The 27,197-nt window shown below is 44.1% G+C and overlaps 1 protein-coding gene across 1 annotated transcript in view; it reads left to right on the top strand.

The window, feature by feature from the left end:
- ADAMTS6 (ADAM metallopeptidase with thrombospondin type 1 motif 6) overlaps nucleotides 1-27,197 on the top strand; it is a 324,965-nt gene that overhangs the window by 276,754 nt on the left and 21,014 nt on the right. Inside the window, exons 21-22 of the mRNA XM_050947192.1 lie at nucleotides 7,374-7,503; nucleotides 21,745-21,949. Of these exons, the coding sequence (XP_050803149.1) occupies nucleotides 7,374-7,503; nucleotides 21,745-21,949 (335 nt within the window). The remainder of the gene's footprint in view (nucleotides 1-7,373; nucleotides 7,504-21,744; nucleotides 21,950-27,197) is intronic.

The following is a 27,197-nucleotide window of genomic DNA, read 5'->3' as shown; positions in this document are numbered from 1 at the left end:
GCATATGGGGGCCCTACACCTTTGGAGGTGTCTAAGCCCCTCTTGGTACCCACCATGTGTGTGCCAGGATCTGTGCCCATCTACTCGCCCCCCCCGCCCCTCTTGTGTGAGCTGGGTTCTGGAGAGGCCATTCCCTGCCCCCCTATGATCCAGAATATGAGGAATTCCTGACCCTGTGGGTGGGGAACTAAGAACAGACATTCTTCATACATATCACAGGAACTAAAGTACTCAGGATGGGGATGGGAACACCCACCAAGAGAATGGAGCAGTTCACACATCTCAGAGCTATTGTTTCTGGTTTTATTCATCTCCATGGGATGTTCTCATTCAGATGATAACACCCCATTGAGATGAATGGGCCACTTCACTTCTTTCAGAGCCTCCTTTGTGGAAGATGGATGTGCAGGGAATCCCTTTTCCTCCTTCATCTATCTGTCCTTCCTGTTTAAAGGATGATATTCTAAATGCGCTAAAATTCACATGCTTGCAGGGCTTTTCTTGAAATTTGCTGTGCATTGTCAGGCTGCAGAGAAAGGCTAGTGAGATTAATTTGCAAAAACAAGGAGTCTGGTGGCACCTTAAAGACTAACAGATTTATTTGGGCATAAGATGCAGCTGAAGAAGTGAGGTTTTTTACCCATGAAAGCTTATGCCTGAATAAATCTGTTAGTCTTTAAGGTGCCACTAGACTTGTTGTTTTTGTGGATACAGACTAACACAGCTACCCCTTGATACTTGAGCTAAATTTGGTGTCATTTGAGCCAGGGGTTCTGAAGACAAGCTTTAAAAAAAAAAAAGCCATTTATCAAAAAGTTTCTAGGTGGTTTTTTTTTTTTAAACCGAATTAGAGTTCAAACTATTGCTGCGATGCAGGTTGAAATGGTCTCTATCAGTTAATTTTTACCCAAGGTAGTGCATGGCACCCACTAAATCTTTGGAGGACCCAAATTGTGAATGGTAATCAAGAACATATTCACTTCTTTGCTTGTGTAGGTGTGCAGTCTGAAAGGATTATAGTGCGCATGCACCAATAAAGAAAAAACGTTGAGAAGGTTTCTGTGCAATCTTTTCATGCATGCATGTGTAGTTTGAGTGAATGCGCTGATGCTGTTGCCCCTGGTGAAAAAGCCACCACTGATTTTTCTAATCTGAACCTTTGTACACCTGTGCAATAAAGATTTAATATCTCATGTTGCTTAATATAACATGTTTTATTTTATGAGGAGGTTTACTATGAACACAGCAGAATAGTCAGAAGCCAATCTAATGAATATTTTTGTTATAGTAGGTAAGAAGGATCCAGGGCCAGATAACTTTGTATGTCACCGGGGCGCCGGGGGGACAGATAGAGGGATTGCAGCTGTGGAGGGGGTGGGAAACAATAGTGGGTGGTAGCCAAGTCTTTTTTGAGAAAATCTGTATTTTACTAGCCTGGGAGGGAGGTGGATGCAAGTGGCTGCTTCCTGATCTTGCAGCAATGTGATGTTTTCAAAGACAGAGTGCAGAGGTTTGGATCTGACAGACAGGCACCTCAACCACTAAGGGAAAAGAAATATGTGTGCTGCTAGAGTTGCCATTGTGTGAATTCTGGGTGATTCCTGGATCACAAGGTTGCAGAAATTTGTGGGCGAGCAAGCAGTACACTGTGACAAAGGGATTGTTGACTACAATGTGATTTGGTTGGAGAGATTTTGCACACTGTGCACCATCTAACCAATGACTTGAGTGATCTACCAGACATAGTGGTGATTCATGCTGGTAGAAATAATCTGAGCCTTTTTCCTGGTGTGCACATAGAATGATAGAGATTTAGGACTGGAAGAGACCTAGAGAGGTCATTGTGTGAGGGTCAATTAACTCTGGGACAGGTGGAACCTGGAGAAGAGTCAAGGCTGATAAGCTCTGATCCAGGATGAAGCCCAGCAGGGCAAGGGACTGGCTAAGCTGCTATAAAACCAGGAAATAGAGAGTAAGAAGACAGTGACTGCAGGACTTCTGTACTGCAGTTGTCTGGCTTAGAGAGGGAAAAGAGGAAACCAGTGGAGAATAGAAGCCAAGAGATCAAGGCCCTTCATGGAGGGCATACCCAGAGGAGGCTGAAGAAGGAACCTGATAACAGTGAGGCAGGCAGCAGCCTAGGGAAACAGCAGCAAGATTTGGGACAGTGAAAACCTTGGCTGCTGGAGTAGCTTCCCTGAGCTGGAACCTGGAGAAGTAGGTGGGCCCAGGTTCCCCTACCATCCACTGGGGAAGTGGCACAGACTAGGATACGGAGCAGAGGGACTGCCTGAGACAATTTGTCCAGTTGGACTTTGATACTGCCCTGGAAGAGGAAAACTATAGTGACCCGGCTGGAGGGTTAAGTCACAAAGAAGGTGCACCCGGATGATGATGAAGAAGGAGTAACCTGTCCCCAGAGAGGAGAGACTGAGACCATGGGGTGATAAACCAAAGCAGGGGGTGTCAGATTGATGGTGAGCTAATCCCCAAATGAGCCAGAAGGAGGCACCACAGAAGTGAGTAACAAACTCCACAATAGTAATCTAGTCCAGTCACCTGCTCTGAGGCAGAACTAAATATTATATAGACCCTCCCTGATAGGTGTTTGGAAGTTTTAAAAAACAGGTTAGACAGTGACAAGAGATTTCACAACCTCCCTTGGTAACTTGTAACTTGTTCTGGTGCTTAACTATCTTTACAGTTAGGAAGTTTTTCTCTAATGTCTAACTTAAATCTCCCTTGCTGCAATTTAAGCCCATTGCTTCTTGTCCTATCCTCAGTGGATAAGGAGAGGAATTTATCACCCTTCTCTTTATAAAAATGTTTTACATACTTGAAGACTGTTATCGTGTCTCCCCTCAGTCTTCTCTTCTCCAGACGATACTCGTTTTTCCCTTTTTTAGCCTCCAATCCTACCCTGTTTACATAGATGTTTGCTACGTTACCTTTTTGGTGAAAACTAAAAAAAAAAGGGTACTTAATACTTCAGCCATTGCTGCGTTTTCCATATCTCATACAATGTATGAGAGCAGATTTGGACCGCATCGTAGAGTTGTGCGAGGAGCTGTGATGGTTTTCTCTGAATTGGTTGGGGTGGGAGAGGGGATTGGTCTTGGGGAGAGGGAGGGAGGAAGGAACGGAGTAAGTGAATGAGTTCTATGGGAATCTCTTTTATATCTAACTTTAACCAGGATGTACAATAATGATGTGTATAAAGATTTTTTTCTTCTGCTTTACATCCATCTTTGAAACCTTGTGGTGGATGTGGGGGTGGAGAGTGGGCTTGGGGAGAGGTAGGGAGTGAGGTCTATGGAATCTCTTGTGTACTGCCCTCAACCCAGACTAAACACACCCCTTAGCCTGTGATATCCTCCTCCATAACAATAATGTTATTGGTCATAACCTGGGAATACTGCCCTAACAAACCAAAGATTAACTGTATGTCAATCACGATAATAAACATGAGGGTTGACTATTACCAGGCTGTGGATCAGTGCCCTGGCCCTGCTTTGCTGTCTCTCCATGCTTGTCCTTGTATTCATCCCCAAAGAGGTCCCCAGAAAAAGGGCCCAGAACATCCTAACCCATCCTGCTGAGAGGGCTGATTTACTGTATTTCATAAAGATAAAATAGTAGTATGCACTCATCCAAGGTTCTTACCCTCAGCGATATCCAGTACGCTTATAAATCAGTCTATAATTTTATCTGTGTTCTTTCCCAAATCTCACATTTAGGTTGGTGATGTTAGATTACGTACAATATATGTTAGGAGTGCATTAGCCTATGTAGACAGAACTAAGCATTTCAGACAGTCTCCTAACTTGTTTATCTTTTATAAAGAGAGTAACAATGGTAGGGCTGTACAAGTGAAAACACCTTCCAGATGGGTTAGAGTACCTATGTATTAAAGAGGCTTGTAGTTTAAAGGAGATCTCTTTTCCTAGGGGAGTTAGAGCACATTCTACCAGGGCTAAGGCAGCTTCTATGACATTCTTCAGACACATTCCTTTAATAGAAATTTGTAGAATGGAAATATGGAGTGCAATCCATACTTTCACTAGGCACTACACATTGGACTTAGAACTCAAGTTAGAAGGAAAAATGTGCAAAGAAGTCCTGCAATCATTATTTAGTTAGGACTCTGTTTTTTCTCACCCTCATGGGTCAGAATTACTGCTTATTAGGCAACCCTGTGGGTGGGATTATGCAGAGGATACTCAAAATAGTAATCAAGGTTACTTACTTGTAACTGGAGTTCTTTGAGATAGACTCTTTGTATTCACACTCACCGCCACCTTCCACACTTCTTCAGAGTCCTACTTATCAAAGGGGTCACGGGATAAAGAACTGAGGTTGCTGGGGTTCTACAACCCTTTTATACTCTTCCTGTGGAACATTTGCTGAGAGGAGCAAGGGTGATGTGTGAATGCTCCAACTGGTGCTGCTAGTTTGAGTTCTACCATTCTACCATTCAGGCTGCACCAGTCAGAGCATCCCATGAATATGGATATACAGAGGCTATCTTGAAGAACTCCAGTTACAGGTAAGTAACCTTCATTTTTTTAGTGCTGAGAATGGAGATCTTGCAAAGTGATAGTGTGATGGCCTTGTTGTCTAATGGAGGAAAGTCTGAAAAAAGAATTATCCATCTGCAAATACTACTTATGGCTCGGGGAGGAGTCTCCTTTAACCCAAGTGGTGAAGCTGCTTCTTTGTGACCTGAGACTTTAGTTCCAGTCCCAACTGGGAGAGATTGTTCTGAGCACAGTAAAACAAAATGTTTTCAACATGCCTGCAAGAGATTTAGTAGCTGAAGATTATTCAGAACCAGTCCCTGATGTTAGTTTTGAAAGGTTTATGTACTCATATGTAAGATCTGACAGGACAGGTTTACCTACTCAGTTTGATCACACAGATATATTGGCGTAATGTTATAGTACACAGAAATATGTCTAAAGATCTAGCATATGGAGATATCTGACCTGGCATGCTGAGGATCTTGGCTTAATGGTGAGAGTGGGCACCAAGTATGCCTGGTGCTAAACCATGTCTTTTTTATAAATAAAGCTGAATTTTAAAAAGAATCATGATGTTTATGATCAACCTGAGATGTCTGCCATATTTGATGGGATTTACTGAGTAACAATGGCAATGTTTGAAAGGTAAGTTGTTTAACTGGTTTAAAGCAGGCAAAAGGTTAAGAAAATGTGAAGAAATTTTTTTAAAACTTAGTTATGTGGCCTTTGGGTCCTTGCAGACCATAAATAATGCTTTCTGAAATGTATCCTTCTGACTACCCTGAGGGCTAGTAGGCCTCACAAGCTTGGTGGGTCTGATGGGTTTTCCTTTCAGCTTCCTGATTCTAATGTATGTGATAGGGGATTGGCCAGAGCTTACCCAGCTTAAGTAAAATAACCACGAAAAAAAGGTGTGAAAATAAATCTGACAGTGTTTTAATGACTGTTGTGCAGTTCAGAAAAAAGCATTAGATACCTAGCATTTGAGGAGACAGTTTCTCATATTTAATTATGATGTTTCAGATTAATTCACTTAACATGGGATCACACATTGCTTTCTTCTAAATGCCATCACACAGAAACAGTTGGTGGACTTTGCGGAGCAACTGGGGAGTGATGAACGGAAGCTGTTGTTTAAGAGGATATTGTTACAGTGATTTTTTTCTCCTGAAAGAGAATTTAGCATTCCTGGATATTCTTAGTTTTAAAAAATATAACTAAAGTAAAGTGTTTGTTGAAACACCACCATATACCTCTGTGCAGACTGGCTAATTCCTAAAGTTTTATATATGCTAGGAGTTCTCAACCTTTTTCTTTCTGAGCCCCTTCCTCCCCACCCCCCAACATGCTATAAAAATTCCATGGCTCACCTGCACCACAACTATTTTTCAGTAGATTAAAAGCCAGGGCCAGCTTTAGGAGGTGGCAAGCAGAGCAATTGCCCAGGGCCTCATACCATGGGGGCCCTGCAAAGCTAAGTTACTCAGGCTATGGCTTCAGCCCTGGGCAGCGGGGCTCAGGATTCGGCTTTCTGCCCAGGGTCCCAGTGAGCCTAATGCTGGCCCTAGTCTCTGGTTTATGTTGGTGCCCTCCCTGAAACCTGCTGCTGGCCTCCCAAGAGGCCCCAGGCCCCTAGTTGAGAACCAGTGATTTATGGCACATCTAGGTCCTTCTTTTTACCACTGTTAAAGGCTATCTCATGCAAAATCCTCGTCTTCAAAAGCAAAGGAGCATGTAAAAGTGTAGTGATTGAGGATTTTCTCGTTGAAATAAAATTTAGCTGATATTTTAAAGCCAGACTGTGTTAATTCTTATTTGTTTTTAGACATGTCACAATGCAGAACAAGTAAACCCCAAAACCTTTATCTCTGCTTTTTTCCCATAACGTATTTGCATGAAACTACTCCCAGTCCTGCAACCCTTACACACACACACACAAAAATATCCTCTATATTTCAGTGAGACGTTAACTTGTGAAAAAGAATTACTTGTGAATATGTGTTTCAGTCAGGCCCTCTTTTTGCTCAAGTAAACAGACCAAGATTGATCTGAAAAAAAGGAAGAGGGGTGCATATTGCATGCAAATTCCAATGATAAGTATACTAGATTTATAACAATACTCTAAACTACAAGATTATTATGTGTAAGTGATTCTTTAGCCCCAACACCTTAATTTAAATTGCATGGAATTCCGACGTTTAAGTGACAAATTCCTATTCTCCGAAAATGTTGCCATTGGGCAACAACCTATCATTATGTTTTAGTGAGTGACAATCAGTTCTCTATGACATGTTGCTGGTTAACATAATTAAAGAGGAGCTTGAAGTGCTAGACACATTGAGCACTCAAAAAAACAAGCTGTGGCTATGAGAATTAATAATGGTTTATAATTTAATGAAGATAATACTTATGTGATGTAATGTGCAAAAATGAGGCACTGAATCCCATACTATTGCTGTTTTATTTAAAACAAACTCATACAAATAATAACTCTGCACTGAAATGTGTCCATATTCTGTCTGATATTATTTTGTTTGGTAACTGGAGAGTTTTTTTGCTGGAGAGGCAATAGATAGAAAATAGATTTTGTGCCATATGCAAATAAAATATTTGTTACTAAATCTATAAATATATATGCTCTTTTCTTAGAAAACAACAGTAATTTAAAATTCTCTTTGCAGTGTGATTGCCTAAAATTACAGTAAATTGAAATCTTTCTACAGGAGCATTGAGTCAATTGATCCTTTCACTTTTTTAGCTTTAGGAACATTGATTACAAATAGGTGAAAGATACATTTATTCAGCAGAAAGATACATTTACTGTTAAGTAATGGGGTCCAACTTATTTTCAAGGAATACAGAAACAAGAGGTGGTGTGTAAAAGATTGGATGATAACTCCATTGTACAGAACAACTACTGTGATCCAGACAGTAAACCACCAGAAAACCAAAGAGCTTGCAACACTGAGCCTTGCCCACCCGAGTAAGTACTATGGACAAATGGTAATTTATCAATTAACTGTCAAGGCAATCATTTATTTTATTTCTATAGAAAAATCTATGGAATATTTACTTTTGGCCATATGTAGTATAAAATACAATTTCTTGGTCTTGTGTTAGGATCCCATATTACCATGCAGGAGACCTGGGTTCAATTTCTGGTGTTGGCGTCTTGCTCTCCAGGCCAGAAGAAGCTGGGTGAATGGTGGAGGCACTATACTCTGACCTAGATGTGGCCCTTGTTTGATTAATGAGCAGCATTACTAAGCCCAGAGGAAAATGTTTCTTGAAGTATCGGGGTAACGGTATTGGTCTGTATCCACAAAAAACAACAAGGAGTCGGTGGCACCTTAAAGACTAGCAGGTTTATTCGGGCATAAGCTTTCGTGGGTAAAAAACCTCACTTCTTCAGATGCATGTAGAGTATGGGGAGTCATGCTGAGAATAGAAATGAGGGACACCTTTAAGATTCCAGCATTGGCACAGAGGAATTTTCAGGTGAGAGGGAGAATTAACAGTCAATGTCTTTATAATAATTCTAATACACTTAAAAGGTCCAGTAGATATTTACATTATGAGCTAAGAGCTTCCTGTATTTTCAAATTCTATCAAGTTAAAATTTGTGATAAGATTTTCAAATATGATGCAATCTATACATAAACTTTTAGGCTGGCCCTGCCATCTACTGGTAGGGTGACCAGATAGCAAGTGAGAAAAATTGGGGCAAGGAGTAAGTGATAATAGGCGCCTATATAAGACAAAGTCCCAAATATTGAGACAGTCCCTATAAAATCGGGACATGTGCTCACCCTATCTATTGGTAACTTTTTTATCAAGTGACCTTTACTGACCAACATATGGAATGATATTGACAGGATTTGGACTGCTTGGAATCTAGCAGGAGGTGATGAGTACCTTATACGATTAGGTTCCACAAAGCTCACTTATTCATGAAACAAAATGTGGCAAGGGACTAGACCTCAAAAGAGATTAATTTACTTTAAAGCTGTAAGAAACAGGTGAAATATTTCACTTTGAAAAATAGTTTTAGTACATGTGCAATAGCTCCTTTTTATGGTTATTGAGATAATTAAAACTTTTACTGAAACCAGTGAGAGAGATACAGCATTTTGTCCCTTCATATAATTCTGCTATACCATGGGAGACTGGCGATGCAACAAAGGTCTTCAGAGCCTCTGAAGAAGAAGAAGCAGAGATTTAATCACAGATAAGTCTCTGCGTCCTCCTTGACTGCCCCACAATCCGAAGCATCAGACAGGCAACAGATTTGATGCCAATGTCAAGACACTGACTGGACCACGATCAGATCCTTTATCTTTCATCCCTCCATTTGGCAACTGGCTTTCTTTCTTCCAAGAAGCCTCGTCTGGGATAACCTCAGACTGGTAGGTATTTGAGATAGTAAGCAAGGAGTATCCCTTTCAGTTTCAAGGTGCTCAAACCTCTCCACCCTCTTCAGGGACCCTTTTTACAAGAGACTGTTGAAGGAGAAGGTAGTCTTCCTTCAACAAATGGGAGCAGTGGAGAAAGTGTCCTTAGAGTTCAAGGGCTTGTATTCCCCCTACTCCTTAATCCCAAAGAAGAAGGCAGGGCCACAGGGAGGCCTGTCATCCATATTTGACATCTCAACACATTTAGCTGTCATTTCAATTTCTGTATGGTTACCCTAGCCACTATAACTCTTCCATTGGATTCTATGAACTGGTTTGTGGGTTTTGATCTGCAAGATGCATATTTTCACATTTTGATACATCCAGAACACAGAAAGTACATGAGATTCCTGATGGGCACATCTCACTACCATACATAGTTCTATCCTTCGGCCTCAGCATCTCCATAGCTCTGTGGGTCTTCATGAAGGTCCTGGCTGTGGTAGCAACTCATCTTAGGAGACAAGGAATCCCCTTTCTGGACAACTGGTCAATAAAGGGAAAAATTTCCACTAGTGAGAGACTCTATTTACATAGTTCTATACTTATCTCAACTCGTGCTTATCCCATGAGGGTCAGCACTGGTGGGCTCATGTCTCTCAGGTAAAGCGTTATAATGCCTTAACCAAATGCCAGAAGGAATGAAGTGATTCTGTTTTTCAGGACTGGAGGGTAGGGATAGGATACAGAGGGACTTAGACAAATTAGAGGATTGGGCCAAAAGAAATCTGATGAGGTTCAACAAGGACAAGTGCAGAGTCCTGCACTTAGGATGGTAGAATCCCATGCACTGCTACAAACTAGGGAGCGAGTGGCTAGGGAGCAGTTCTGCAGAAAAGGACCTAGGAGTTACAGTAGACGAGAAGCTGGATATAAGTCAACAGTGTGCCCTTGTTGCCAGGAAGGCTAACAGCATTTTGGGCTGTATAAGTAGGAGCATTGCCAGCAGATCGAGGGACATGATCATTCCCCCTATTTGGCATTGGTGAGGCCTCATCTGGAGTACTGTGTCCAGTTTTGGGCCCCACACTACAAGAAGGATGTGGAAAAATTGGAAAGAGTCCAGCGGAGGGCAACAAAAATGATTAGGGGGCTGGAGCACATGACTTATGAGGAGAGGCTGAGGGAACTGGTATTATTTAGTCTGCAGAAGAGAAGAATGAGGGGGATTTGATAGCTGCTTTCAACTACCTGAAAGGGGGTTCCAAAGAGGATGGATCTAGACTGTTCTCAGTGGTAGCAGTGGTCTCAAGTTGCAGTGGGGGAGGTTTAGGTTGGATATTAGGAAAAAAGTTTTTCACTAGGCAGATGGTGAAGCACTGGAATGTATTACCTAGGGAGGTAGTGGAATCGCCTTCCTTAGAGGTTTTTAAGGTCAGGCTTGACAAAGCCCTGGCTGGGATGATTTAGTTGGGGATTAGTCCTGCATTGAGCAGGGGGTTGGATTAGATGACCTCCAGAGGTCTCTTCCAACCCTGATATTCTATGATTCTATGATCAGGGAGGTATTAGATTCCAAAACAGTGAGAGCATATGTTCCCCAATGGAGATTTCAGACAATAACAAGCAGCTCCAAGCAAACCCCAGAACACCAGTGATGACATACCTAAATTCATGGGGCATAAGGCAGCATGCACTTATGTCACACAATATACTAGATCTTTGTCCTCTGCAATGATGGTTGAGATCAGTATGTATGGATCCCTTTAGAACTCCTATCATTAAACTGATTGACAGAACCATTTCAAGTGTGCAGCAGAGTTCCTTTTTGCATGCTTCTGCCTGCCAAGTCTTTACTAACAGATGCCTCTTCTCTGGGATGGGAGCATATCTCAACCAACTGAAAGTCCAAGGGATATGGTCCCCTCAGGAAGCCATCCCTTACATAAATATCCTATAACTCAGAACTATGTGACTGGAGTTCAAGACCTTCCTGCCCCTTCTTTGAGGCTTAACAACCCAGATGTTGATGGACAACACCATGGTGATGCACTATACCAGCAGACAAGGGGGAGCAAGATCCTTCTCACACCATTAAGAAGCCATGCATTTTTGCACATCACCCCAGTACCACCCTGTAGCGGGGTGGTCACCCGCTCCTGCCCTGAGGGGCTTAGAACAGCCCAGCAGAGGGCTGTGGCTGGGGCAAGCAGCTCCCAGGCTGATTAGGGAAGTAGGCACAGCTGGGAGCCATGTCCCAAACAGACCACAGCCAGCCCCTATAAAAAGGCTTTGAGCCAGGAGCACAGACAGACTCTTTCTGTGACATACCATAACAAGTACATTTTGTACCAGAAGGAGCTCAAGTCCTGGCTTCCTGACAGATGTTCTCCTCATTCCATGGTCTACAGGACTAATATATGCCTTCCCACCAATACTCATGATACCCAAGGTTTTGATGAAGTTGAGACAAAATGCAGGTCACATCATCATGATAGCCCTCACATGGGCCAGGCTGTACTGGTGTTTGAACATGGTGACTCTATCAACTCATCTACTGATCACCTTACCAGTTTTGCTAGTCCTGGTGTCTCAGACAAACATCCAAATCCTGCACTGAAACCCAGCGTTGTTGCGCCTGACTGCTTTGAAGCCGTCAGGATGACTTCCACAGAAAGAAGCTGCTGAGTTGGGGTTCAAAACATCTTATATCAGAACAGAAAACCACTCACCAGACTGATATCCCTCATAGGATGGGGCATGCATTTAAACTGCCTCACAGTGCAAGGCAAATGGTCACCAGTGAAGATATTCCTGCATATCAATCTCCTGGAGCTGAGAGTGGTCAGGAACCCATTTACTCTATGTACCCATTTCCTCCCGCTGATAACAGGATCACACGTAAAGATCCTAACTGACAACATAGCATGCATGTATTGCATCAACCATCTGGGATGAGCCAGATCGCCCTCTCTTTGCATGGAGGCAATGAAACTGTGGAACTGATGTATCTCTCACAATATCACCCTGACTACAGCTTACCTCTTGGGCACACAAAACACGATAGTTGACAAACTCCATTGCACACTCCGCCTGACCATGAATTGGAGATGCACCTGTCAATACTTCATAACTTATTCTCATAGTGGGAAACACCAGCCACAGACCTGTTCACCACTTACCAGAACAAGAAGTGCCCATGATACTGTTCCAGGGTGGGGATCTGACAGCACTCTCTGGGCAATGTTTTCCTCCTCCCACGGGGCAAGGACCTTCTTTACTCCTTCCCTCCATTTCCTCTTCCTCTTCTGATGAAGGTCCTAGTGATGATAAAAAAAGAACAGAATTCACATAATTATGATTGCTTTCTGACAGATTCCCCTGGGTGCAACATGGAACTGGAGTACTGCTGAGACCTCTGTCTTACCAACCTGGGCTCCTTCTCACACTGTAATGCTGTGACAAGCTGTAAGTCACAAGTCCCTCCAAGTCCTGCAGTCACATAGCCATCCACAAGCAGGGACCCCTCCCAGCTAAGTTAAATAAACGTTTTCACCAGCCACTCATGAATCAACAATAGAGAGGCTCCAGCCAACTCCTCCCAGCTCCCAAGTCTAGGATCCCAGATTTGTACCATCCTCCCCTGGTCAGAAGCCTAACCACTGTAAGTTTATTACCCAGTCCACCCCTCCCCCAATGTGTAGAGGACATACACTAGGTCTTGTTCCTGAGCAGATTTCCCTTGCACTTCAAGCAACACATCGTAAAAAATAGGTAACAGATTTATTAACAGAAAGATAGATTTTAAGTGATTATAAGCAGTAAGCATAGAGATCAGAGTTGATTACTTAAGAAATAAAAGTAAAAATGCAATCTGAGTTCTATAAATTAGACAGGATTTAAATCAAGCAATGTCTCACTTTGATGGTATAGTTCCTTAATATACAAGCTAGGATTCTCCTTTCCAGCCTGGGAGCATCTCCCCAGTTCAGTCTTTGTTTGCTATACGTGTTTACAGGTGTTGAGTTGTGGGGGGAGGAAGTGAGGACAAGCAATGATGTCACTTCCTCCTTTTATAGCTTTTTCCAGCTTGCTGGAAAGATCCTTTGCTATGATGTGCATCAAACAGTCTCCACTGTGTACATGCTATCTTTGAGATGTTTCCATTGTATACAGTTCCTGGGGTACTCCTTGTGAGTGTGTATTCCCCTCAGTGGGCCATCTTCAGTGTCTGGCTGCCCCATTGTTGTACCTGAAAGGTTGGTTGTGGGTGTTTCCAGCTTCACATCATATTTGAGTAACATACACATAGCAAAATGTCATAACTTCACATACAATGACAACGCATACAATTCAACAGTATATTAATGTTCAACAGATCAAGACTTTTAAAATGATACCTTAAAAGGCATACTTTCTTCAAAACACATTATACTCATATCATCATGGTAAATATGGTGGTGCCAGGGTGTTGCTTTAGGATACAATGTCACATGCCCCCAGATGGCCAAGACAGACCTGGTATCCTTACCTGATGCAGTTCACAATTGTCCCATCGATCTCCCTTGTCTCTCTGGACAAAGGGGTATACCACACATCCTATCTCAGGGATCCTCTGCCTCAAAGTACGTCTTCTACGTGGTCCCAGCACCTAGCTAGCTCATGCTCAAATGAAGTACAAGAGGTTGTACTGCACAGAAGAAAGTCCTCCACACGACTCACTTATCTGCAGAAATGGTCCAGGTTTCAGATTTGGTGCGCATCTCACCAAATCTCTCCCGTGTTAGCAACTCATCCACACATTCTGGGATATGCCCTGGACCTTAAAAAATTGGGGTTATTCCTGAGCTATCTCAAGGTCCACCTAGCAGCTATTACAGCATTTCACCACCCGTAGAAGGATACTCAGTACTATCGCACCCAACCACTACAGGGTTCCTTAAGGAAATAACAAACCTCTTCCCTCAACCTCAACTTTCTACCCCTTCACAGGACCTAAACCTCGTGTTGAAAGAGGTGACTATACCCCCCCTTTGAACCTATGCCACCTGTTCGCTAGCCTGCCTATAGATGAAAACAGTCTTTATGATTGCAATTATTTTGGCTATAAAAATGGGGGAAATAGCAGCTCTGCTGGCGCATCCACCATACACAGTATTCTTTCCTGTCAAGGTTACACTTAGGCTGCATACAAGGTTCATCCCTAAAGTGACCTCCTCATTTCACATGAATCAGTCTATTCACCTTCCTGCCTTCTACCCTAAGTCTCACTGAGGCAATAGAGAGATCATGCTGCATACCCTAGATGTTAGGAGAGCCCTTGTAATCTTCCTCAACAGGACAAAGGCTTTCGGGAAATCCCTTAGACTATTTCTCACTATGGCGGAAAGATCTAAGGGCTCAGTGATATCAGCCCAAAGACTCTCCAAGTGGGTCTCAAATTGCAGCAGACAGTGCTACCAAATTGTAATATGACCCCTCCAGACTTGATCAGTATGTATTCCATGAGATCAATCTCCTCATCTGTTGTCTTCTTCAAGGATGTCCCCATCTCAGAGATCTGCAGAGTGGCGACGTGGGCATCAGTCCACACCTTTGCAGGGATCACCAGGGACTCTGCCTCTGATGCCATCTTTGGCTCCACGGTATTATCATCTGTGACTAACCTGACTCCAAAACCCCAGCCCTCCAGTAGGAATACTGCTTGGGAGTTACCTATAGGGACAATACTTGAAGAAGAAGTTACTCACCTTGTGCAGTAACAATGTTTTTTTGAGATTTGTCCCCCTGTGGGTGCTCCACGACCCTCCTTCCTCCCCTCTACTTCGGCATTCTCACTGTGACTCTGCGGTAGAGAAGGAACTGGGGATGGTTAGCTCACATGGATTGGCTAGCCTCATGGCGCAGCACGAGGAGAGAGAGTGCATGTCCAGACCCAACTGACAGTACTATCGAAGTTCTTCTTTGAGTGCTTGCTCATATCCATTCCAGTTAGGTGTGCGCGCGCCGCATGCACGTTCGTCGGAAGATTTTTACCCTAGCAACACTCGGTGGGTCGGCTGGGCGCCCCCTGGAGTGACACCGCCATGGCACCGGATATATACCCCCTGCCAACCCAACCGCCCTTCAGTTCCTTCTTACCGCCCGTGTCGGTCATTGGAACAGTGGAGTGCGGTTTTACTGACCTCCACTCCCTAGCTACTTGTAAATCTCTAGTTATTTTGTTGTGTATATAGTTCAAAGTTATATAGTTAATTTTTATTTTTTCATAGTTAGTGTATAGTTAAGAGGGGTCGGGGATTAGCCCCTTCTCCGCACCCAGGTTCACTGGGTTTCAAACCGTGCTCGGCCTGTCATAAGCCGATGCCGACAGGAGAGCCACACTACTCCTGCCTTAAGTGCCTCGGGGAATCTCACCTGACAGATAAGTGTCGCATTTGCAAGGCTTTTAAGCCGAGAACAAAAAAGGAGCGGGACTTTCAGCTAAAGCAGCTCCTCATGGAGGCGGCTCTTACCCCTCCGCCTTCGGCACCGAGCGCTGGTCAATCGGCGGGCAGAAGCACCTCCTCGGCACCGGACTGCGCCGATACTTCCAAGGCCTCTCGGCACCGGCCGTCGCCGGCACCGAAGTCAACTCGGCACCGCTCCCTCTCCCCGAGGTCGAGAAAGCCTAAGACTCCTGCTGCTTCCGTGCCACTTGCACCACAGCCAGAGAGCTCGTCTAAGTCGGATCGCCTGGCACCGACACCTGCCCCGGCACCGACAACATCGGCACCGTCGATTCCGGTCCCACGAGGGCCGTCGAGTCCGGTGCCTGTCAGCTCCCCGGCGCGAGCCATGGTTGATCTTACTATTCCATCCACACCGGAGACATTCTCAACGGCAAGGGATCTGATTGCCATGACAGAGTCGACGCTGCCTCAACCCCCGGCACCGCCAGTGCGGGTAATACAGTCTATCGGCAAGCCTGCCTTGATAAGACCATCCTCTGTTGGCACAGCAGAGTGGCACCGTTCACGATCACAGTCCCGCAGACGTTCCAGATCCCGTCGGCACTCCCGCTCCCGACGCCACTCGCAGTCCCAGTACCCTTCTCCTCCTTGCTATCGGTCACACTCGTGGCACCGATCGGTATCCCGTTCGCCGGTCCGCTACTCTCGGCACCGTTCCAGCTCCCGGCACCGCTCCAGGCACCGTGACTCCCGTAGCCGCTCTCAAAGTCGAGCTTTGAGATCTCGGTCGACCTCCTGGCACCGCTCTGGTCACAGGTCCCGATCTTGTTCCCGGTACCGGTATGCCTCCCAGTACCGATCTCCGATGCCGAGTAGAAAAATCCACTCTGGTTCCCACACGGAGGTTAGACTTCATAGGAGCTATCCTGGACTCCAATCTAGCCAGAGCCTGCTTACCACAGCTGCGGTTTCAGGAGATAGTAACAATCATCCGAGGTCTACAGAATTTCCTGACAACCTCAGCTCGCACTTGTCTCGGTCTCCTGGGTCACATGACCGCCTGCATGTTTGTAACCAAACACGCCAGGCTCCGCCTCCATCCTCTCTAAGTTTGTCTCAACTCGTTATACTGCTCGGGCAGGGACCCAATAGACACGATAGTCACCATTCCCCTGAGCACCCCTCCCTAGAATGGTGGCTAACTCCCTCCCTGGTGTGTGCAGGGATGCCGTTCCATCCGCCCCAACCCTCAATGTCCCTGACGACGGATGCGTCATCTCGCGGCTGGGGCGCTCACCTCGGTCACCTTCGTACTCAAGGCCTTTGGTCTTCTCAGGAGCTGGCATTACACATAAATGTCCGAGAACTGAGAGCAGTCCGCCTGGCATGCTGGGCGTTCCAGCAACAGTTGCGAGGCCGTTGTGTCTCAGTGTTTACAGACAATAGGCCATGTACTACATAAACAAACAGGGAGGGACACGGTCCTCCCCCCTTTGTCAGGAGGCTATCCAACTCGGACTTTTGCATAGCCCACTCGATAGATCTGGTAGTGTCCTTTCTCCCAGGCGTTCGGAACACTCTGGTGGATCAACTCAGCAGGTCTTTCCTGTCTCACGAGTGGTCGATCTGCCCGGACGTTATGCTTTCTGTTTTCCAGAAGTGGGGATTTCCCCACATAGACCTGTTCGCTTCTCGCAAGAACAGGAAATGCCAGATGTTCTGCTCCTTCCAAGGTCTCTCCCCGGGATCAATCTCAGACGCTTTCCTGATGCCATGGAAGAGCTAGCTCCTTTATGCCTTCCCACCATTCCCACTGGTTCACAAGGTCCTGCTGAAACTCCACAGGGACAGAGCGCGCATCATCATGATCACTCCAGCGTGGCCTAGGCAGCACTGGTACACCACATTGCTCGATCTGTCGATTGCCAACCCAATTACCCTGCCACTCCACCCAGACCTCATAACTCAGGACCATGGCAGGCTTCGCCACCCAGACCTGCAGGCTCTTCACCTCACGGTGTGGCTGCTGCGTGGCTAAACCAGTCAGAGTTACATTGCTCTGAATCAGTACGACAAGTTCTCCTGGGTAGCAGGAAGCCTTCCACCCAGTCAACGTACCTGGCCAAGTGGAAGCGTTTCTCCTGCTGGTGTGAAACACTTAATCTTACTCCCACTGAGGTCTCGTTCCCCTCTGTTTTGGACTACCTCTGGTCTCTCAAACAGCAGGGCCTAGCAGTATCATCACTGAGGGTACTCTTGGCAGCCATCTCTACCTTCCACCCAGGTGAAGGTGGTTGTTCCGTGTTCTCACACCCTTTGGTTTCGAGGTTCCTCAAGGGCTTGGAGCGCTTATACCCTCAAGTACGCCGCCCAGCTCCAACCTGGGACCTCAACCTGGTTTTAACCAGACTTATGTCTCCCCCATTCGAGCCGTTAGCAACCTGCTCGCTACTATACCTGTCTTGGAAGACAGCTTTCCTCATGGCCATTACATCGGCCAGATGAGTCTCCGAGCTTAGGGCTCTTATGGTGGATCTCCCGTACACTGTGTTCCACAAGGACAAGGTGCAGTTGCGACCACACCTGGCATTTCTCCCTAAGGTGGTTTCGGCCTTTCATGTTAACCAGGACATCTTTCCCCTGGTCTTCTTCCCGAAGCCACACTCAACGCAACGGGAGCAACAGTTGCACTCCCTGGATGTCCGTAGAGCCCTCGCATTTTATATTAAGCAGACAAAACCATTTCGTAAAATGCCCCAACTGTTTGTCGCAGTAGCAGACCGAATGAAAGGCCTACCTGTTTCCTCTCAGAGGATCTCATCTTGGGTGACAGCGTGCATCCACACTTGTTATGATTTGGCTCATATTTCCCCAAGCCACATCACCGCGCATTCTACCAGAGCTCAGGCTTCATCTGCCATCTTCCTGGCTTGTGTACCTATCCAGGAGATATGTCGCGCAGCTACCTGGTCCTCGGTCCACACCTTTGCTTCACATTATGCTCTGGTTCGACAGTCAAGAGACGATGCAGCCTTTGGCTCAGCAGTTTTGCATTCTGCCACATCTCACTCCGACCCCACCACCTAGGTAAGGCTTGGGAATCACCTAACTGGAATGGATATGAGCAAGCACTCGAAGAAGAAAAGACGGTTACTCACCTTTGTAACTGTTGTTCTTCGAGATGTGTGGCTCATATCCATTCCAATCCCACCTTCCTTCACCACTGTCGAAGTAGCCGGCAAGAAGGAACTGAGGGACGGTTGGGTCGGCAGGGGTATATATCCGGCGCCATGGTGGCGCCACTCCAGGGGGCGCCCAGCCGACCCACCGAGTGTTGCTAGGGTAAAAATCTTCCGACGAACGTGCTCGCAGCGCGCGCACACCTAACTGGAATGGATATGAGCAACACGTCTCGAAGAACAACAGTTACAAAGGTGAGTAACCATCTTTTCTCCAGTCAGCAGCACAGGAACTCAAACATACCTACAATGGAGCACCCATAGGGACACACATCTCGAAGAACCATTGTTACTGCAGAGGGTGAGTAATTTCTTCTTTCAGTGACTGTGATTGAGAATCTGGAGCAACAATGGATCAGTATATCACCAAACTTCACAAATGGCTGATTGGTGATTATCAAATATCAAAAGGTGAGCAAATATGTGATAAATTAGTAACAGGGATAAAAGATGCAGGATCTTGAATGAAAATTCTCAGCGAGCCTACACTAACTCTACAAAGAGTTATATATATGCAAAGCTAGTGAACAAGCTCACATCCAAATGCAGAGCGTAAGTAGAGCAGACACAGATAATTCACCAAGCAGCATAGGCAAAAATATGAAAATACAAGGAAAAATACACCAAAATTTGTGGAAAACAAATACAAAACAGAGGACACAAAATGCAAAGGAAAACCTGTGGATTCCATGGCAGTAAAACATAATGGAAAATGCCCCTTCTATGGGGTCATATGGAAAATTTGTGGCAGGAGAAGGTTGCTGTAAAAAAAAAAAGCAAAGAAATAAATGTACCATATTAAGGAACAATCAGAGAAGTGAGGTTCTAAATTAGCCTGTCAGGAATCAAAGTCTGCAGCAGAGCTAGTCTCCAGGCAGCCTCATCAGTACAGCTGGCCTGCAGCAGACTGCCGGATTGGCCATGTCGCCTGATTGGCTGCAGAAGCCGACAGGCTGGCTCTTAACTCAGCAGCAGCAGCAGCTCACTGGCTTCTTAATGCTCAGGCCCACCATTGTGCCTGCTCCTGCTTGTTCCTCCTGCTCCAGCCTTGCACCCAGCCTTGCCTCTGTCCTGCCCCTGCCTTGAACCCCTTCCTGCTCCAGTACCTGCTGTCTGGTTTGACCGTTGGCTTTGGCTTTGACTACTGACTCCAGCTCTTACCTTAGTCCTGGGTCCTGATGCTTGCTCTGACCACTAGGCTAGATCACCCTTGTCCTGGTAGGCTGACAGACTGAGAGCCTTTAAAACTAGGGCTTGGGGTCCTCAACGCTAGCACAGACCCTACTAGCAGCAGAACTGGTGGACGCCGCCCAGAACCTGCAGAATGATGCCCCTTGTTACCGAACTCATGGCCCACATCCGGCAGGGTACCAAGAACTTCAGAGGCAGTTAGACGTCACCATGGCAACCTACAAATGGTATGCCAACCAGCCCTGCCAGCCAATGCCTGGCATTGGGGTCAAGGACGATGTGTGATTGTCCACTTGGAATCTGTGATCAACTTGTCCCTCTACAAAGCTGGACCATTAGTACCTGTGGCCTTTCCAAAGCACAAAACAGATCAACCTGGGTACATACAAGTTACAGCTATCAGTTTTCCTCAAGATTCGCCCCGCCTTTCATGTCTCACTTCTAAAACCATTAGTCATGATTCCCCTTCCCACTCTGTACTTGTCAAGGTTCCTTCCCCACTCTGAATTTTAGGGTACAGATGTGGGGACCTGCATGGACACTTCTAAGCTTAATTACTAGCTTAGATCTGGTATCACTGCCACCATCCAGAATTTTCAGTGTCTGGATCACTCCCTTTCCCCCAAAAACCTTCCCCTCCCTGGGTAGCCTTGAGAGACTCCTTCACCAATTCCCTGGTGAGTCCAGATCCAATCCCTTGGATCTTAAAACAAGGAGAAATTAACCATCCCCCTCCTTTCTCCCACCAATCCCTGGTGAGTCCAGATCCAATCCCCTTGGATCTAAAAACAAGGAAAAATCAATCAGGTATTAAGAAAAAGGATTTTAATTAAAGAAAAGAAAGGTAAAAGAAAACCCTCTGGGAGAGATTAGCTTACCAGCTACTCTCTCAGACAACAGATTCAAAACACAGAGGATGTTCCCCTGCGCACAAATTTAGTTACACAAAGAAATACCCAATTTGATTCTACCTCTAATTGCATAAGACAGGTTACAAAGAAATAAACATAAACCTATTTATTCCTTTCTAAAACTTACTACTCTGATAAGAGGCTGGTTCCTTGATCTTTTTCACTCCGGCTGAAACTGAAACTCTGAACAAAGGAAAAACTTCCCTCCTTCCTTTTGAAACATCTTGTTTCCCCCCCCCCCCCATTGGTTCCTCTAGTCAGGTGTTAGCTAGGCTTGGTGAACTTTTTAACCCGTTACAGGTGAAAGAGGCATTAACCCTTAACCATCTGTTTATGACAGTACTACTCCCCCTCTTCTGCCTATAACTGTTCAGGGCCAAGAAGAATATGTGGTTCAGCAGATTCTAGACTCCCATAAGGTCTAAGGAAAACTACAGTAACTAATTAACTGGGCAGTCATGGCCCAGATGAACATTCATGGGACCCTGCAGAACATCGCCATGCCCTGGACCTCCTGTGTGCCTTCCACCATGCTTACTATGAGACACCAGGCCCCGAGGTCCCTAGACAGCACCCTTGAGTGGGGGCTATTGCCAGGAATCCAAGCCTGCAGCAAAACTAATCTCTCAGGCAGCCTCCTCAGTACAGCCAGCCTTCAGCTGGCTGCCCAACTGGTTGCAGCAGCCAGCAGACCGCTGTTAAGCAAGCAGCAGCTCACTGGCTTCTCATGGCTCATGTCCATCCCTATGACTGCTCTTGCATTGTCTTGTACTTATACTTTATTTTACTAAGAAGAGCATGTATGTTATTGAACATAATTTAGGGTTATTAATTTAAACTAAGGTTTGGATTTTATGATTGTGTAATCATCTTCTCCGTTTGAGACAAACACCTGTCAGGAATGGTCTAGTTATTACTTAGTCCTACCTTGAGTACAGGGGACTGGACTAAATGACCTATTGAGGTCCCCTCCAGTCCTACACTTCTATGATTCTATATGTGAAATGGGTTTTTTAAATTTCCTGATTTTCTCTCTACAGGTGGTTTATAGGAGAATGGTCAGAATGCAGTAAGACCTGTGATGGAGGAATACGTACACGAACAGTTCTCTGTATCAGAAAGATTGGACCATCTGAGGAGGAGACACTGGACAATATTAACTGTTTAACACATCGGCCTATTGAAAAAGAACCCTGTAACAATCAGTCTTGTCCACCACAGTGGGTTGCCTTGGACTGGTCAGAAGTAAGGATATTTCATACCGATTAGCATTTTTAATTCATTGGAAATGAGCAAGTCATGAGTTCCTCCCACTGAATGTAAATACATTTTTATTGCTGCTTGTCATCTGGAAATCATCATCTAAAGGCAGAGGATTAATAAGAAATTAGTAGCTGTCTGATTTAGAACATTAAATGTGTTTAAATTTACATTAAAGTTCTTTAACTTTCCCCTACTGTCATAATGTAACCAATAGGGCATGTTGTTTAGCCAATAAAGACTAAAATAAGTGCTGCTGCACAATAGTTTGTTGGCATGGGGCAGCTTCCTGGTTCAGCAAAGTCATAAATTGAGAAGGGGAGTTTTAGTTTCCAGAGGCTTCTTTACAGGTGTATGGCTTAAAAAAGGATATGAGATTTTTTGAGCACTTAGGTATTAAAAGCTACAAGAAATGCCATATTTTTCCTCAAATAACCCAGCAAACATCATGAATAAGTACTTTAGTAAGGTGATGTGAAAGGTGGAACTAATACTTGGATCTCCAGTATTCCTAAGAGAGGCTAGTATACCTTTTATTAATATGGCAATGTCCGTTAGTGTATGAGCCAAAATCTAAACTCAATTTATGCTGTTTCAACCCTTTTGAATTCAAAGGATGTGCACCCGTACAACTGAGAACAGAAATTGATTCCATTGCCCCAGTTCTGAGCTGAATCCAAACTTTGCAGAGCACTACTTGGGCAAGGTGGCAAAGATGGTTGTGTACCCAGGGTGGGATCCCCATCTTATATTAGAGCAGCCTCAGGGCTGTTTTAAGTTATGGCACTCCTGCCTCCAGCTCCAAAGGACTGATCCAGCATATGTAAATAGGCAGAGCACAGAAGCACAGCAGTCACACACACGCACCGCATATGCTGGGGTCCATGTTGAAGTTGTGTAGAACAATGCCATCAGCTCCACACCATATACAGATGATGTACATCGCTACTCATAAACTGTTGATGCAGGATGCTATGAGATGCTGTGGAGCTGCTTCCATTGATGGCCTAATTTCAGAGTGATGCTATCCCTCTCTATAATTTGTATTTCAGCTTGTAAAGAACTGTGGTGTGTTTTGAGATGCGAAGGGATGTATAATGTCTGATAATTATAGATATGAACACTGACAACAATTTTCTCCACTGGTGAAAACCACCACTAACTTGCGGGGGAAAAAACCCAACCAAATCTGTCTAGCTTAAAAATTATTTTTTTTATCATTTTGCCAACATAGAATTTTATTATCTTTGCTATAGTGGGCAAGCATTTGTTCAGTTTCATAGGGAATCTTCCATTAAATGTGTGATTGGTTTTTTAACTAGGAGCAGAAATTTTTTTTTTAAATTTACAGGGTTGTTTTTTTTTAAAGCTTCTGATCATCATTAGCCCTTTATGCTGATGCGATTGCTTGGACTCCCAAGGTTCTATTTTTTGTCACAAGTTTCTGTCATTCATTTGGGCAATACAAAGATGGGCCAGCCACAGAGCTCAGATCCTGACCTGTCTCTGGATTTATACAGTCTTAAAAGAATGACCCTTTTTCCTGGAATACTTTTCCTAAGAAGGTGTCTGGTGTATATCCTTAATATCTGTCAGAAAGCAATTCCCTGTAGCAACATCTCTATGTATAGAGCAGGGCCTTAACATCCCCCCTAGATTCTGAGTGAGTTTTTAAAACATGCCAGGAGGCGGACTGTCAGTGTCATCCCTTATGTACTATGTTCCCTCTCTTCTCTACTTGCCTATTCCCTGCAATTCAAGCTGGTGTTAGAAGTGGAGTGGCAAAGCCGGAAGGGTGGGAGGGAGGGCTTGGAAGCAATCCCTACTTGGTCACCCACTTCCTGAGAGAGAAGAAGGCACAGAGCATCCCACCCCATTAAAAGTTAATCCAAGGCATGGGGGAATAGTTTGGAGAAGAAACGGGATGAGTAGGAAGAAAGAGATGAATGGAGGGGAAAAGGAGGAAGGGTGACTGGAGGAGGGAGTAAGTGAGGTGATAGAGACACAAAAACCTTTTGTAGTCCACTTATGTGGTGTTGATTAGATTGTAAGCCCTTTGGGACCAGACATCATCTTTCTATTGTGTGTATATCACAATACAAATTAATAATAATAATATCCCCATGATAAACTGTCGAGCCTTGTAGCACATTGCATTTATTAGGCATCCTTGACTTCTTCACCTGCATTCTGCTTACCAAACCATCTCCCCTGGGACTGCTGATGTTCCAACTCTGACAGCAGCTACAGGAGTTTTATGGCTCCCATATATAAACTTCTGTACAGTCTGTGTAGGATATCTTGGAACAGAAATTTCCTCACCCAAAATAGATTTAGAGCACTGTTAAATCAGAATCTTGGTGGGTGCTCTGACAAGATTCTGAGCAAATAAGAACATATTTCTATTTATACATTTCTGCTTAGAGTAGCTTGGAGGTGTGTCTCAGCTGGTAAGAACTTTTTTAATATGATGAGAAAGTGCTTATTTTTCTACCCAGTATTTCCAGGAAAAATAATTATTGTATATTACAATCACATACTTATTTCATGTAGCATATAATACTTTTTATTATTTTCTAAGGGTAGCATGAAAATGATGTATCCCGTAATATTTGTAATAGAAAGCAGCAGCAATGTCCACTCCTGCTTCCATTTAAGTCAAAGTTTGTCATCTTTTGGAATGTAAAGTCTCTTCTTCAGCTTTTGTTGTACCCAAACAACTAACACACTTGCTGCAATCCTGACTCTCTCTGAACACAAACTAAGCAATTCCAGCACTCATTCATATGCTAACATGTTTGTTGAGCATCAGATAAGCAAGGAGTTGTACCTCTTTATCTCTGATGAAAACTGATAATCGGAAATAGCTTGTTTAGAGAAAAGGAACAATAGATTCAGGCTTCTTTTGGGTTAGTGGAGTTAAAGTATCTGTGCAATTTGACTAGGTTGAGAAATTAATTGTTATCCTAAAGCTTTTTTCCCCTTCTAAAAATCAGCCATATAAGCAGTGATAATGGAAAGCCAGAAATATTCTACAAAATACAATGTGTAAAGGTAGAAGGAGATAATGAAACAATATATATGTATAGGCCAATGGAATAATGTAAAAATGTTTACACATGGTAGGGAATGGTGTGCTAAAACTAAGAAGTAGCTTGTAGCAGCATAGGTTAATTAGTCATTCTTTAGTGACAGGATGACAGTTTGCCATGCCAATTTCCAAATGCCTTGAAATGGTTGAGTTTTGGCTGCATTACTGTCCTTGCAGTAAATAATGATTGTTTTTTATATTTATTCAAAGTATCTCAAGGTAATAAAATCAAAACAACAAAAATGCTCTAGGATTTCTTGGGAGGATCTTTATCAGGCTTTTTAGACAAGCATTTCTTCCTTTGCATTCATATTACCATTAGTCATGGTTGCCTCCATTTGTTAACTGAGTCAAAAATTCTGAAAGCATACAGTAATGGGAAACTTTATTCCCTGTTTTTTGTTTGTGTGGGCATTTTATTTTTCATTTGCTTTGGAGACATAGGGCTTGTCTACACTGGCAATTTACAGAGCTGCAACTTTCTCACTCGGGTGTGAAAAAACACTCCTATGAGCGCAGCAAGTTTCAGCGCTGTAAAGCTCAAGTGTAGACAGTGCCCCAGCGCTGGGAACCGCTCTCCCAGTGCTGGGAGCTGCTCCCCTCATGGAGATTGTTGTTTTAGAGTGCTGGGAGAGCTTGTAACTACACAAGACATGTTAAAGAGCTGCTGCGGCAGCGCTTTATCATTGCCATTGTAGACTAGCCCATACTCTGTTTGTTGAATTCTAGTGATGCCTTTGGTTTTTGATTATTCAGTATTATTGTAGGCAACTTAGTTATAATGTCCTTACTTCACTTTCATTGCTGGAGGTAGAGTGTAGTTCATCTTATTTAGTGGAATTTTGGCTGTGTCTCCATAGGAAGTTTTCTTTCTGAAAGATGTTTTTGTCTCTTATTCCCAGTAGCTACAACAGCATATTTCTCAGATAGGGGCTTACATCTTTTGCCTCAGGCATTTGCCATATGCTGCATTGTTTGGATGTAGAATTTCTTTGGTGTTTCACCGGTGAATTTTGCTCAGAGTTCCCACATACTATGGTATTATGTTTTGCAGCTGCATATACCAGAAAGGGAATTTGAATCTTGTGAGAGATTTAGGTTATTCTACGTACAGGCCCTGTGGACCATCAGAAACTGATTCCCATCTAAATATCTTACTGGTTAATTTGTAGGAAGGAGATGTACATGCAATTATGCAATTCTGAAGCAATTCTGAAACTGCTTCTCTGTCAAAATCTCCTACTTGAATGATGGAGGCAAATAGGTACCAGGAACTTCACTGTTTGGAATTTTGAAGTTATTCTGTTTTCTTTTGTTTCTTTCCCCTTGGTACCTGTTTCCCTATCTTCTTCCCAGTTTGCCTCTCTGCTAGGGTTGGTAACGGGTAATGGAGAGTAGCAAAACAAGGGAGGAGCAAGGGGAGATAGAATAATGACAAGGAAGAGAAATGAGCACGAGGACTTCAGACCTGCCTCCATTCAAGTTCCTGCTTCATTACCTCCTTGCTATCAGAGCCACCGAAACAGCTAAACACCAAAGGAAAAAGAAGGGGCAGTATCTGGGGGAAGAGAGAGTAACATCTTGAAGAAAGGGAGGAAAGTTCCTACCTAGTCCAAGAATCTCATTTCTACACACCCCACTAATGCACTCACCTTTATATAAGTTGAAAATGTTCTTGTGCTGTGTTCTAGTATGTCACCCTCCATCCTCTGTATTTTATTAATCTATATGGGATGTAGAGAGAAGCTTTCACTGGTTCTGCTGAGAGTTGTGTGCTAGTGGATTCCACATTAATCTCTGAAATGCACTCAGATTTATTTTCTGAGTACTGATGTACTTGGTATACTTCACTCACACACTGAAAATTAGGAATGTGTTGCAGTACAATAAGGTAGATGATAGGAAGGAAACTCTGTTAGAAAATGGTGATGAAGAGAATCAATCACCAACCATCTCATTTATAAAGACTTCTGTATCTGTGAGGATTTTCAGTGTCTGTCACTGTAGCATCTAAGTGCAAATCTCATTTATACTTTATGAGGGTCTTATCCCTACTATGGATAGACAGGGGACATCTTGGATCTTGTGGAAATTGTGATCAGAGTTTGGTATAAGTGTACCTGAATATACACTTTCTTAAGA

The sequence above is a fragment of the Gopherus flavomarginatus genome, chromosome 3 (assembly GCF_025201925.1).
Source record: "Gopherus flavomarginatus isolate rGopFla2 chromosome 3, rGopFla2.mat.asm, whole genome shotgun sequence".
Classification (NCBI taxonomy): Eukaryota; Metazoa; Chordata; order Testudines; family Testudinidae; genus Gopherus; species Gopherus flavomarginatus.
This window is presented reverse-complemented; position numbering and strand designations above follow the sequence as displayed.